Source organism: Athene cunicularia (genome assembly GCF_003259725.1).
Source record: "Athene cunicularia isolate RWA chromosome 14 unlocalized genomic scaffold, athCun1 chr14_part1, whole genome shotgun sequence".
Classification (NCBI taxonomy): Eukaryota; Metazoa; Chordata; class Aves; order Strigiformes; family Strigidae; genus Athene; species Athene cunicularia.
In genome coordinates, this window is record NW_020799118.1 from 11,772,547 (window position 1) to 11,785,180 (window position 12,634).

Genomic DNA, 12,634 nt, shown 5'->3' on the forward strand with positions numbered 1-12,634 from the left:
TTTTTTTTTTAAATAAATCAACACAGTTAAAATATATGAATGCAGATGCAAACACTATCAGCAACCACAACTCGAGGTCTCTTGGGTTAGAGGGGAGGAGCAGCTACAGGCTTGGCTGTGGAGTAATTTTTGGTGAAATGGGTGTTTCTTCAGGGAGAGCAGCAGCGCTGGGAGCTCAGCATCGCCCCACGGCTCGGTGGAGGAAGGAGCTCAGCCCATCACAGACCTCCTCCCCACCACAGCACAAGCACCGATTTCTCTCAGACACAAATAAGCCCATGGCTTCACAGAGGACATGCAGACAGCGGTCCCCTCTCCCTCTGCCTCTACCGGGCTCCTCCCGGACCGTGACCGCTGCACCACGGCAGCAGAAGACACTCACACCCCCAACACGACAGACCATAGACACCAACCTCCCCTCGCCAGCTCTGCCCGGCGCTTCTCCATCCCCCTCCTCACTTCCCTCTGCCACAGCTCAGTTCTCAGCACCTGCACGTCTCCAGACACGCACCAAAAGCTGGGATTAGAGCTCCCAGGCACGTAGCGCTGTGCGACACACCGTGTCTCCTTCATAGTTTGAGGCACCAGCTCAGCAGCTGAGCTATGCCCCGGCTGCCCGACCCCCCCTTCACACAGGCAGGTGCTGGGGGACAACCACGACCACCCTGACGGAGAAAGGCACGTGCTTTAGAGAGCCTGGAGGGCTCATCCAAGGCTGCCCTTGAGCCCACAAGATCTTGTCTATGAAAACCCCAGGATTCTCTTTCTGTAAGCAGCAGCCACACGTGCTTCTGCTGACCAGGGCCCGTTTCCTTGCCCCCCCGCCGACGCTGTGAACACAGCCCTTCCCAGACTCATTGGGACACTGCTCCTGGCTACTGCAGGAATAACCTGGAGCAAGGCAGGATTTAAACCCGGCTCAAACCCAGCCAGGTAGCAAGCGATAAGCTCCTGCAGCCCCCACGCTACTTCCAGAAATAAATGAAAATTAAAAAAGCAAATGGTAGCAGCAAGGGAATACCACTTGGTTATTAATGCTAGAGAGCACAGCACTGAGGAGCTGGATACGGTCAATCCACAGGCAATGCCCAGGAGGGGAGAAATTGCTGACTCAGCTCCAAAAAGCACGGATGTCCCCTCTGGGAGACCCTCCTGGGGACCCCAGTCTCCAGACGCTGTCCTGGGCCGTGGTGGAGGCTGCCTCTCTCCAGCAGCGCCCCACCAAGAGCCCAGCGCGCGCTGCAGGCCCGTGGAGATGCTGTGCTGGGGGCAGTTAGAGGGAGCTGCAAGCAAGGGCTTGGCAAAAGCTGTGAGGTGGAGGCAGGGATTTTTACCTGAAAAACAAATAAAACCAAAAGACACATAGACACTCAAATTCCAGGGGGAATAACAGGAGGGGAAATGCACCCAGCGGGTTCCCAGCAGGAAGGAGCAGGATGTGGCCCAGACCAAACCACTCAGGGAACAACTGGGCTCCTAAAAGTTAGCCCAGCATCTCTGGAAGGTTTTTTTTTCCCCACTCCATTTTCTTTTCTAAAGGGGGCCTGTACACAGACAGTACAGCCAAGGGCTGTGGGGAAAGGGCTTTGTGCCAGCACTCCTCCAGCAGCCCAGCAACTACACCCTCTGCTTCTTACAAGGAAGTTTTGCTTTTCCTAAACCCTCACTTCCTCGGCCCAGCAATACTCGTGTTTGCCTTTTAACATGCTTTTCTGAAGCCAATTGAGCTGAAACAGACATTTTCAGAAGTTATGAAGCACCGTGGAAGCAGCCAGCTTCCTGCAGCAGGCAGCTTCAGTGGCCCGCTGGGTTGCAGGGGGTTTGGCTAAGGGGGCTCCCCCGTCACCATCACCTGCAGGCATGACCACAGGGGTAGTTCCTAATTTCTCTGCCACAGCACACATCACACACCACTGTCTATGCATCTAACTGGGTATTCGCCCAAGCCCTTTTTGCAATGAGGGGCACAGCTTAGGCACTGGGCGCTTCTACCAGCTGTTTGAAGACTGCTGCCAGAACCAGGGGGAGATTTGGGATGCCAGATGTGAACAGCGAAGCAAAGGCCATGTTTTGGAAGCCAAAAGGCACCCAACTCTGTGGGGAAAAAAACAACAACTTGAGCCCTTCAAAGGGGACAAGTTCAGTTCAGCCAAAGATTAGGGTGCCTGAGTCTTCTGCTACTTGCTAAAGCCCTGAGACACAACATGGCTCTGAGCTTCCCACCGAGACCTCAGCAACAAGACAGCTGCTGCATCCCCTCACTCGCAGAGCGAGAAATGCGATGAACAGTAGACTGACTTGGTTTTGAACAATTTATTTCTGCTGGGAGGTGCAGCAGGCTACAGGGATGCTGGAGAACATGGGAAGTCCAGCCTTGTGCCTCTCTGCAGGCAGAAGGCCAGGGCAGCCAACTCCTGTTATCTTGTTCCTGAAGGTCTTAATTCAGATGCCAGATCTCTCCCCCCTTCCCCCAAGATTCACTTGACTGTGCAGCAGCTGCTCTGGACAGCAGAAAAGTTCGATTTTTGGAAAGTCCCCGAGGAAAGGCTGTATCTCTGCTGTCAAGTCTCACTTTCCCTCTCAACAGCTGCCTGAGTAGGCTTTGTCAAATCAAAATATCTGGATGCCCAACACAGGGAGAAACCCCTTGAAAATGCAGCACCAAGTCCTGTTGCCACACAGACTGAAATGTTTGATTGCAAAGTTTCAGAGAAGCTCTAGAGAGGGCTGTGGTGCAGGTACACATGAATCAGAGCAGGTTCCCTTCCAGCTGGTTACACTGAGAGGAGCTGGAGGAGGAAGGGGGGTGATGTTACTGGGGTGGCTTTGCCCTGCACTGACTCTACACCAAGTGCCATTTGAACCAGGTCAGAACCGGTGTCGAGGCTGAGGGCCAAAGTGCATAGGCAAGTTGTGCTCCAGCTGGACGTTGATCTGGGGAAAGTCATAGTTCACCCTCATGTTAGGTAACGGGGGGACGTAGGGCGCAGGGATGGGGCCAATGTTGAGGGGGATGTTATTGTACATGGGACGGACAGGAGGGAGCGGGAAGGGAGGGTGAACGAAGGGGTAAGGGGGCATCCGGGGTTGATGGAGGTTCTGAGGAACGGGTCTGGGGATGACTTCAATTCTCTGGATTTTCTCCATGGGCTTTTCTGCAGGAGGACCAATCCGCTTGAAGCTGTTCTCTGCAGAGGGAGGAGAGAAAAAAACCCAGTCGCTCCACAAACAAAGACTAACCAAGCTTGGTCCAGTCTTACACCTGCAGTCAGTGTCCTCTGACCCCAGCACATTCCTCAAGCATGCTCTCTGCAGCACCACTGCTCGTCCCTTCCACACTCCAGGCACCGCGGAGCACAGCACGAGCTTTCCATGTTGGTTCTTTTCAACAACACAACACCACAAAGGGGGAAGATCTCCTTTTGCAGGGATGTGGGGCAGCCCCTTGCATGTCCTTGGGCTACCCACCACAGAGCACAGAGGTTATTCTGCCCTTCAGCTGCTTTACCAAGCTGAGAGGAGACAGGTCTGTGCATACAAGACACCCAGCACCAAGTGAGAGCTGGACAGGAGCCTTGTGCCTCCTCACAGTCCCAGCAAAGGCCTGCAGGCAACAGTACTTTAAACCTAGAGCTGTTCACAGGAGGAACAGGGTGATGGCTTGCACTCCAGAGCAAGATTTGGGCAATGCCTGGTGCAGCACAGCAATGCATGGAGCAGCCAGGAGGTGGGAAGAGTCCAAGGAAGATCCAGAGACTTGTCAGCAGATGGGAACCCTATGCTCTCCTGTGGTCCTCAGTCTGATCTCAAAGCGCAGGTACAGACTATGACTTACCTCCATTTTTCTTCCTTTGCTCCTCTTCAGCCTCTTTCTGAATCTCCTGGATTATCTTCTCGTCATCTTCCTAGAAATCACAGGAGTACCAAGAATCAGAGGGTTAAGCCCTGCTGCAGCAACTTTCTATTCCCTCAATGATGCTTTTCTTTTCAGCATGTTTGCATGGGATTAAAAAGGTAAATCTGGCTGAATTGTCCTCATTTGGGGCTGACCTAGGTTTACTCAGAGGCAAGGCTGCAGCGGGGGACTGCGGGATGAGTAACCTGCACAGAGCCAAGCTTACTCCACAGAGTATGACTAAGAAGTTCAGGTCAGCTTTCCAGGGAGATCAGTGCTAAAACTCACTGCCTTGATGGAAACCAGAGAACTGCAACGCAGCTCCGCCCATCTGAAGAGTTGCTGGAGAGCTGTTAATCTTTTAAATGGCAATAGTCTATTAAATATTTACATTATGCTAGCACTTCTAGAGTTTTTGGCGCAACAGCTGGAATTAACACAACTTAAATCCTGGCTCTAGTAACTAAACGGTGCTGTGACAAGGCCATTTAGATCTTATCTGTAACTGAGGAGGGCATAATTCACAATACATTTCTTTAATGTCTATCTAGAGGTTATAGCAAGAATATTCAGACCCGCTGCTCAACAAGAATGCACGGACAAGCCAGAAATTGAAAGTGTCCTTCTGCCTCTCATCTTCAGTTTTCTCAACTCAGAGGAGCTGCAGTGAGACCAAACGATGCTGTGAAGCCTCAGGTGGCTGCAGGCAGCTAGAGAGATGGCATTTACACCAATGTTTATTAGATCAAGGGAGCACGGTGAACAAAGTCCTGGAAGAAGACCATGCAAGCTAGGAGAGGCTTGTCTGGAGGGATGGCCAGAGGCATTGACAGCCCATAGGGTCCAGGCAGCTCTCACTCAGGCTTTACGCCGGCCGTGCTCGTGTTGGCATGAAACCAGAGAATCACCCCAAATCATGCTCTAGCATCAGTTGTCCACTTCCAAGAATGGCTGTGAAAAATTAGTTTCTTCATCACACCACAGCATGAAACAGTTATCAGGGTAATAAAGATTACACCAAACCACTAAAGAGACAACTCCCTTTTAGTGCAAGGCAGCAGATGCTTCTGCTGGCCATATGTGCAGCAATGGCCACAGAGGTCCTCCTGGTCTCTGCAGGGTTGCATCTGCTGCTGCCTCGTGTCTGTTGGGATGAAACACTACCTGGCACTTTCAGAAAACAAATGAGCATAGCTAAGCCTCCTGGACAGCGTTTGTACTCTTGATGTTGGTTATTAGGGAAGAAGGCCAAGAACAGGAGCTGCTGGATGACACACGACACCTGCATCGGGCACTCTGGGTCTACCTGTGTATGAAGGAGGATTTGGTTTCCTTCAGCAAGCGCTAGCGGTGGAGCCAGAGGGAAGCCCCAAGCCCCACGTACCCCACAATATGCAAGACTCTGCTTCATTTTATTCATCCTAATTTCAGTACTGCCAAACCCCATAAATTTCTTCGTGAACACTCTTAATGTGGAAAATATCCTCTATTTTGAAGAGTGCTCTGGGACTAAATTTGAAATACACTCCATGTGTGCAGCTACGTTGAAATTAAGTCTAGCCAGCTTCCCTGTTCCAATCTTATGGTCCTGCACATGTCAAGCAGCAACGCCTGGGAGCCTTGCTAAAATGTCCCCTCCTCTCGCCACCAGATAAAGTTTCCCTGGGAGACTGAAGTTATCTTAATCTGCAGAAAGCCACCAAACTCAATACTTCCCTCCCTTTTATTATTCTGTGAGTCAATGGTTAAAATTAAGACTTTCCAGGACACAATTTTTTTTTTTCCCAAGCAGGCTGCTTCCATGGACTGTTAATTACAGTCTATCTATCTCCATAAAAACTGCCGAAGAATGAGCGTATACAGGACTTCTAATTATCCCCCAAGTATCAGATTGCAGCATTCCCTGGCTGGAAAATCACCTGAGCATGATCCACAACAGGCCACCAAACCTCCTTCACTGCCCAAGCAGCACTCTCAAAGGGTGGCCCCAAAGCTTCAAGATTTCAATACTTTTCAGAATAATTTTTGCAAAGCTGTTGAAAATGGAGATAGCCACCTCTCCCATCTTATTGCCACTTACTGGAAAAGATGCACCCAAAGGGTTTTTTTTAGTTATCTGACAAGTAACTAAACAAGATCACCCTATCTCCTTCCCTCACAAAAAGGCATAAACCTCACCTTAAAGCCTAGAAAGACGCAAAGTCCCTTCTAACGTAAAAAAAGGTTTTATAATACTTAAAGTCTGGGATTAACCCTCTGAAACAGTGCTCTCCAGGGACACTATTGTCCTGACACCCCCCCAGCGTGGTGCTGCAGCTCCTGCAAACCCCACTGTTGATACCAGTCAGTCCCGCAGAAGTCTGGTGAACGGGACACATCAACAAAGCAATTTTCCAAGATCCTCTTGCAGTGAGCACTACTCGACCCTCCTAGTTTCAACTGCAGCTGACCTCCACACTAATGAGGGATGGACAAAGCCATCTGCCCCTGGGGCTGGCGGGCCAGCTGCAAGCATGCAAGGTGATGCTGGCTTCAATTACTGCAGCTCCCAGAGGGCTGGGGAAAAGCATAACAGCAAACCCCATCTGCCAGATCTCCAAAATGACGTCTGTCTCTCAAGGACAACATAAACCACATCACCTCAGATGAAGCAGCCAGAGATCCTTACACAAGCCCATCCCCTCTTGGTCTTCAGGAGGGAGGCAAACATCACAGCACACCCTGAATACAAAAAAACCCGCCAAGAACAGACCTGGATTGGGACGACGTGTTCCTGACTAGTTCTGCAACTGCAAATCACAGCAGAGGCATATCAAACCACATCTCCAAGAACTGAAGTTATCAGCTTTGTTGTTTCTCTGTTGATAAAAGCATATTCTCACATTGGAAGGTTGAGAAGTATTTGCACTTAATCCTACATACCAAACCTTAGTTTAGAATTTTTTTGCAGTGTTTCTGAAAAACTGGTATCTATTAATACAGAAAGAAAAAAAAAAAACACACGGCACAATAGGCACCTTCCTACTTGAGAAGCAGACATTAACCTGGCAAGTGATGAATACACAGCACAGTTCAATACCTGCAGTATTTAGGCAAGATCCATGTCCCAGGTGGAACAAAAAAATTGATGATCTGTGTACAGCAATACAATTTCAGGATATTTGTGAAGGAAAGCTGATGCCACAGGTTACAGCTGTTACATATTGCACCAGCACAGGTCAGAATTAAAAAACAAGTCTCAGTCCTGTAAATATGCACCATGTGCAATGTGATTTTTGCAAAACTCTGCTAATTCTTTGAGAAGCAGAAGCTGTTTTTTTGATTCCACAGTTAATTGGAGGGAGATGACAGATTCATCTAGGGGTAAAGCATCCCCACAAAAAATGAAGTTTCATTAGCACACTTATGGCTGGCTGTTGTGGTAAGAAACCATTTAATGTCACATGGGGTGGAGGCTGCAGTACAATTTCAAAAGCCTCTTGTGTCCATTTTCCTGAGCGGGTTCAAGTCCCTTAATAAAGGATTAGATTATAATTTTAATAGCCTGTTCACAGGCCGTATGGATTGAAGGGCTTTATCTTGTCAAGTTAACAGTCATCTTCCTGTCAGCTGCCTTGCCTACAGGAAAAAAAAAAGAAAAAAAAGTAAAAATCAAAAAAGCTACCCCCCAAACCCTGGGGGGGGTTTCACTACAGGCCAGCCCACATGTTTTTTGAGCAGGGATGTAACTTGGCTCTCCTCCCGAGAAAGAAAAATGCAGGGCAATGCTATAGCACGGCCTTTCCCCATGCTCCATTGCATCACGGGAGAAGGGAGGTGGCCAAAGGAAAAATGCAAAGGATCTATGAGATGTATTCACTCTTCTTATCTGCAAACACTGCAGAAAGCAACCGTTATTAACAGCAGCTGCATTTTTAAGTGGCAAACCAGGACTGAGCTCTGCCCCAAACCTCAGAGCAGGATAATCTTTGTAGGAACCATCCTCAATCCTGTGGCCAAAAAAAAAACCAAAACCAATGTTTGTCCATGGACAAACAGCGCCTGCCCTTGTGATCCCCCACCTGTGAAAGGATCTCGTCATGGAGGAGGCTTTTCCTTTCAGCCCTCTGCCACTGAATCCAGGGAATGCAGCGCGCACAGAGCCAATCACAGCAGAAAGGATGGCTCGGGTCTGGGGATGGATTAACTAAAGAGCGGGGCTGGGTTGCTAAGCAAGGCACCTTTTCATGGCAGGGAGGCCCGTTTCAGCAAGGCTGGTATAGAGAAACCACGTCCAGCATCCACGCAGGGCCCTGCACTCACGCAGAAATTGCTGATGGAGAAACAAACAGCCCATCAGGAACAAGAAAATACAGCAGCAAAGGAGATAAAAGCTCCGCAAGTCACACCTCCTCTGCCCAGAACAAAAGTGCCATCCCTGGAGCTTTTGAAAGCTCCGTTTTTATCTACTGCGCCTCTCGTTATCTTTAATTATTAAGTGTCATGGGAAAGCGGCTGCCCGCCTCCTGAAAGAGGGAAAACAAGAGACCTGGTAACTATTTCTGGGCTGTGCAACCCCTCCCCTGTCTTTAGAAAGTGCCTTCATCACCACTGCCTCCCCCTTTCTGGCTTTTTACTGCTTTCTTTTTCCACGTATGTGTGGCCGCAGCCGTTACTAATAAACTTGAAATGATTTTTCACGACAGAGGCTTCCAAAGGACTAAGGGGTTTTGTTTCAAATCATTCCCAGATCAGCTGCGGAGAGCCTGAGCAAGAACAGGCATCGGCTGTCTCCGGCGTGTTCCTCCATGCAGCAGGAAGCAGGGGATAAAAGCTGTGTTGTAACTGGAACAGGGCATCCGCAGTGCTGCAGGAAAAGGGGGGCCAGGACGGGGATGAAGCACACGCTGGCGTTTTAAGAAATGCAGAGTTATTTTAGCAACAGGCATTCCATATTGATGGCTTTCTGTGAATGCTGCGGATTAACCGTATGCTTATGATTAAGGCATTTTATAGCATGTTAAAAAAAACCCCAGCCAACCAACACACCCTAAATTTCGGGGTGCTTCCCCTCCCTCCAAATCCTAAAGGCAGTGCTGTGTACTTCATGCATGTCCTTCATGCATTTGAAGTTTTACACAGTTTTTGGCTCAACATCTTCTTCTTATAATGCTAGAAAGAAGGATAATTGCAAACACCTTATCATGATTAGAGTTCTGCTTTGAACTTTAATGATGGGCCTTTGGGAGTGTTTTAAGAGTTTACTGAAAACATCTTAAACTTTAAAGTCAAAAAAACTGCTATGCAATATTATTGATAGTCCAGAGATGAGTATTAAATTAAAAATAATACATATGAGAGCAGAACCTGGTTTACCAAAACAGTCAGACTGCATTAGTCAAATCGCACCACAGGATTTGTACCAACCGGCTAAAACGCATACATCAGCCTTAAGTTTGCTACGGATATTTAGAAATCAGGGAAAACACAGCCCCCAAGTCCCAGAGCCTGCTGTTTGCAGAGCCAGTTCTCACTGCTCCATCCACAGCTTTGTCTCTGGCAATATTGCATCAGCTCCTCCTGCAGCCAGCAACGTCTCAGCGAGCGGAGCCAAAGCCAGCGCCGGCTGCAGAACAGGCACACGAGGACTTTTGGCCAAGCAGCTTACTGAGAAGAGCTCCTGGCACACGTCTGTATCCTACAGGGGCCCAGGGCACCGATTAGCTCTGGAGGAAATGCAGCGATTAAGCGATTACCGCCTGCTACCCTGGAAGCTGCTGACCACAGCTCGATTGCAGCTTGTCTCTGAGCCAGCAAATGTTGCACCAATATTTTAAAATTAGACTTCAGTCTGATTACAGTATAGGGAAGATTAACTAACCTTTTATTATGGGAAATTTTGAAGCGTCTGTTTTACTCTCTCAAGATCATTTGAGACAAAGACTAACAGATGCTGCAGTTCCTAGAGGACTGTCTTGAATTTGTTTTTAACCCAAGCTAACGAATAGGTTTACTTATACTTTTGCAAGAATCATTTCAGACTCAGAAAACATTAAACATCTGGAAAAGAACCAAGGATCCCCATTTAAAAAAAACCTGAATTTTGCTGTAAATAACGGGGAGTTAGACCCAGCACAGATCCTTCACAAAAGTATGAAATCCAGGAATGTCAAAGCTGAAGTCTACATCTGTGAAATGCAAATGGACAAGATCATGGTACTGTGATCATGCCACTGGTCTGCTGAAGACAGTTCTAGGTTAAGGCTGTACATAAGCATATCAGAAGTCAGAACAAAAGCATCCTGTCACCCTCTAGAAGCCAGGCTTTGGTGCCACGCGTGTGCCCTCTCCATTTTGCAACCGGGCCTAATTCAGGAAAAGGAGTGGCAGCTCCTAAGCAATGGGCTACAAATTTCACAGGTGATAAGATGACCCAGTCTTGTCTTCTCTGTACTTGCACACAGGCAGAGTATGGCTGCAAACATTTGCAAGCCCACAACAGATACTCTCCTCCTATATGTACAGCATCAGCTGTCTACTGACTTCAACAGAATAGAAGACATTGAACCAAAAGAGAAAACAGCAGAGTTGAGAAAGGCACAGGAAGATGCCAGTGCAGCAGCCAGCAGAGCTGGGATGGGGTAATCCCTTGGACAGCCATTTTCCCTCACAAAGGACAAGACACTACTGAAACAATGGCCTTTTGCTCTTTCGTAACTCCATGTCAAGGTTCAAATTCGTTCCCCCTCTTCACGTCTACCACATTAACTCCTGTTTACATGGCCCATATGAGAGCACAGATCACCCAGGTGGGACTGGGTTAGTGTCACTAAGCCCCTTACGAAGGGGGACAATGCACACAGGTTTCTGTCGTTCCAGCCCTAGAAGCCAACAGTTGAGTTTCACATTATTCTTTGCACCACAGCAAGGACAGTTACCCAACTTCACCTCCTCAGCCCACCAGTGCTCTGTCATCCAAAGGAAAAAAAACCCGTAACACAAAACAAAAGAGCAGGCAGTGCCAGCTCTTTGCTGACGGTGGGAAATTTTTCTTTGCCACAACATTGGTTAATTAGAGAGCTGGAAAGGGCCTGGTGACAGTGCCCTCTTTGTGCTGTTTATTTATTTATTTATTTTTAAGTACAGTATGAGCTTTTTGAGAGGCCTCATGTTTTCTCTGGCTCTGAACAAACGCCATCACCCAGCACAATTAGCAGCCTTACAGGAACAAAGGACAGCAGCGCTGACGAACCCTGAATCACATCCTGGTGCAAAACAGGGAGGAGTGGGACAGGAATCCAGACAGCGAATAACCAGGTGTTGGAAATGCTACAGGGGTGCCTAGGAGGTGTCTGTGTTTAATTTAACACCTCGCAGTGATAGGATAAGGCAGGGAATAAAGGCAGGCGAGCAGAGGACTAAGGAAGTTTACACTAGTTGGGACACTGCTGGGAGATCCCCAAGAGCCTGAAGGTAGGAAAAGGAGATTTAGAGTGGCTTTTCCTTGGCTCTGTGCAAGCGCAGGATTGTGCACATCCCCTGCAGAAAGAGAGGCCAGTAACCGTCTGGCAAGCTGCAGCAGCCTGAGACAAAGAAGTGTTGGGACAAACGAAGAACGAAGCTCAGACAAGCCCTGGGAAGGCAGATCCAGGTTCATGTTTGCTCTACTGCTTTGCTGAAATCAGGAAATTCAACTCCTGCTCCTACGTACACTCCTTCTGGATTTCTGGTATTGAAGACCTCTATTTACAGAGATGCTGCACTAAGTTTTCCCATGCCCGTCACAGCTACAAGCTGTATTAAGTTACTACAGCTTCCCTTACAGCTCAGCCCATACTTCAGTTCCCCCTTTGCAGCTGTTGACAACAGCTGTGAGAACAAACCCAACTACAACTCGGGTCCGTGGCCTTGCAGGCAGTTTTCCTGGTGGGTCCATCCACCTCTGCGAAGGGACTTGCAGAGCCAGCAGCAGGATGATCTGGGCACCAAAAAGACACAACTCCCCTTGCTCCCAGATGCAAAGCTGTACCGAAGAGCATCTCAGCTGCAAAATTAGGAACAAGTCCCAGTAATCCCAGTGCCTGCTACCGTGCCTGGTGCCAGCACACGCTCCCCACCAGCTCCTTCCACAAACCCCGCTCCCCACAACGCTCAGAGCGCTTCCAGCCAAAGTCTTCGTCTAACAGGAGCTGTTTTTCCCTAAAGCAACACCAGTTCCTTCCAAGTTGCGGTCAGATGTGACTCTGTGCTGATGTAGGCTTCCAGTGTGTTTTTTAGCTGCCTTGGGAAAGGAAAAAAGCTGTGCTGTCTAAACCCAGCCGTTTTCCTCTGGTGGAAGGCATGTATTTCAACACACTGCCATCAAACAGTAATTGAAATCAGGGTGTGGAATCATTCACAAAAGTCCTTCGTTACTTACTGTGGGATCTGTCCAGAGAGAGCACTTTGCACAGTCCTGGCAGGGAGCCCCGGGCGAGCGGGGGTGTTGGCAGAAGTGGTCGTACCCGTTAATGGCAGCCCGGCAGAGGTAGCACATCTGAGCACCACAACGGCAGGACATGCGGTTGCAACCCTCCGATTTAATTAGGCCAGTCCCACACTTGTGGCATTTTCTAATTCGGGCAGCTGTCATTTTCTCTTCTCTGTAAGGCAAGAGGAAGGAGAAGAATTAGAGAAGGGGAGTTTGCAGCCACCAGCCTGCAGTACAGTTACTGTTACTCTATCCCAGCAAGGCTTTAACCCCCGTCCCCAGTGCACCCC

General features: G+C 48.8%; 1 protein-coding gene across 3 annotated transcripts in view; it reads right to left on the minus strand.

Moving 5' to 3' along the window:
- Positions 1-12,634, minus strand: part of RNF216 (ring finger protein 216) — a 79,857-nt gene continuing 67,223 nt past the window's right edge. For all 3 annotated transcript variants that reach the window (XM_026859033.1, XM_026859032.1, XM_026859031.1), the window contains exons 15-17: positions 12,294-12,516; positions 3,836-3,905; positions 1-3,188 (exon numbers count right to left, since the gene is read on the minus strand). In XM_026859033.1, the coding sequence (XP_026714834.1) occupies positions 2,869-3,188; positions 3,836-3,905; positions 12,294-12,516 (613 nt within the window). In that variant the 3' untranslated portion in view covers positions 1-2,868. The remainder of the gene's footprint in view (positions 3,189-3,835; positions 3,906-12,293; positions 12,517-12,634) is intronic.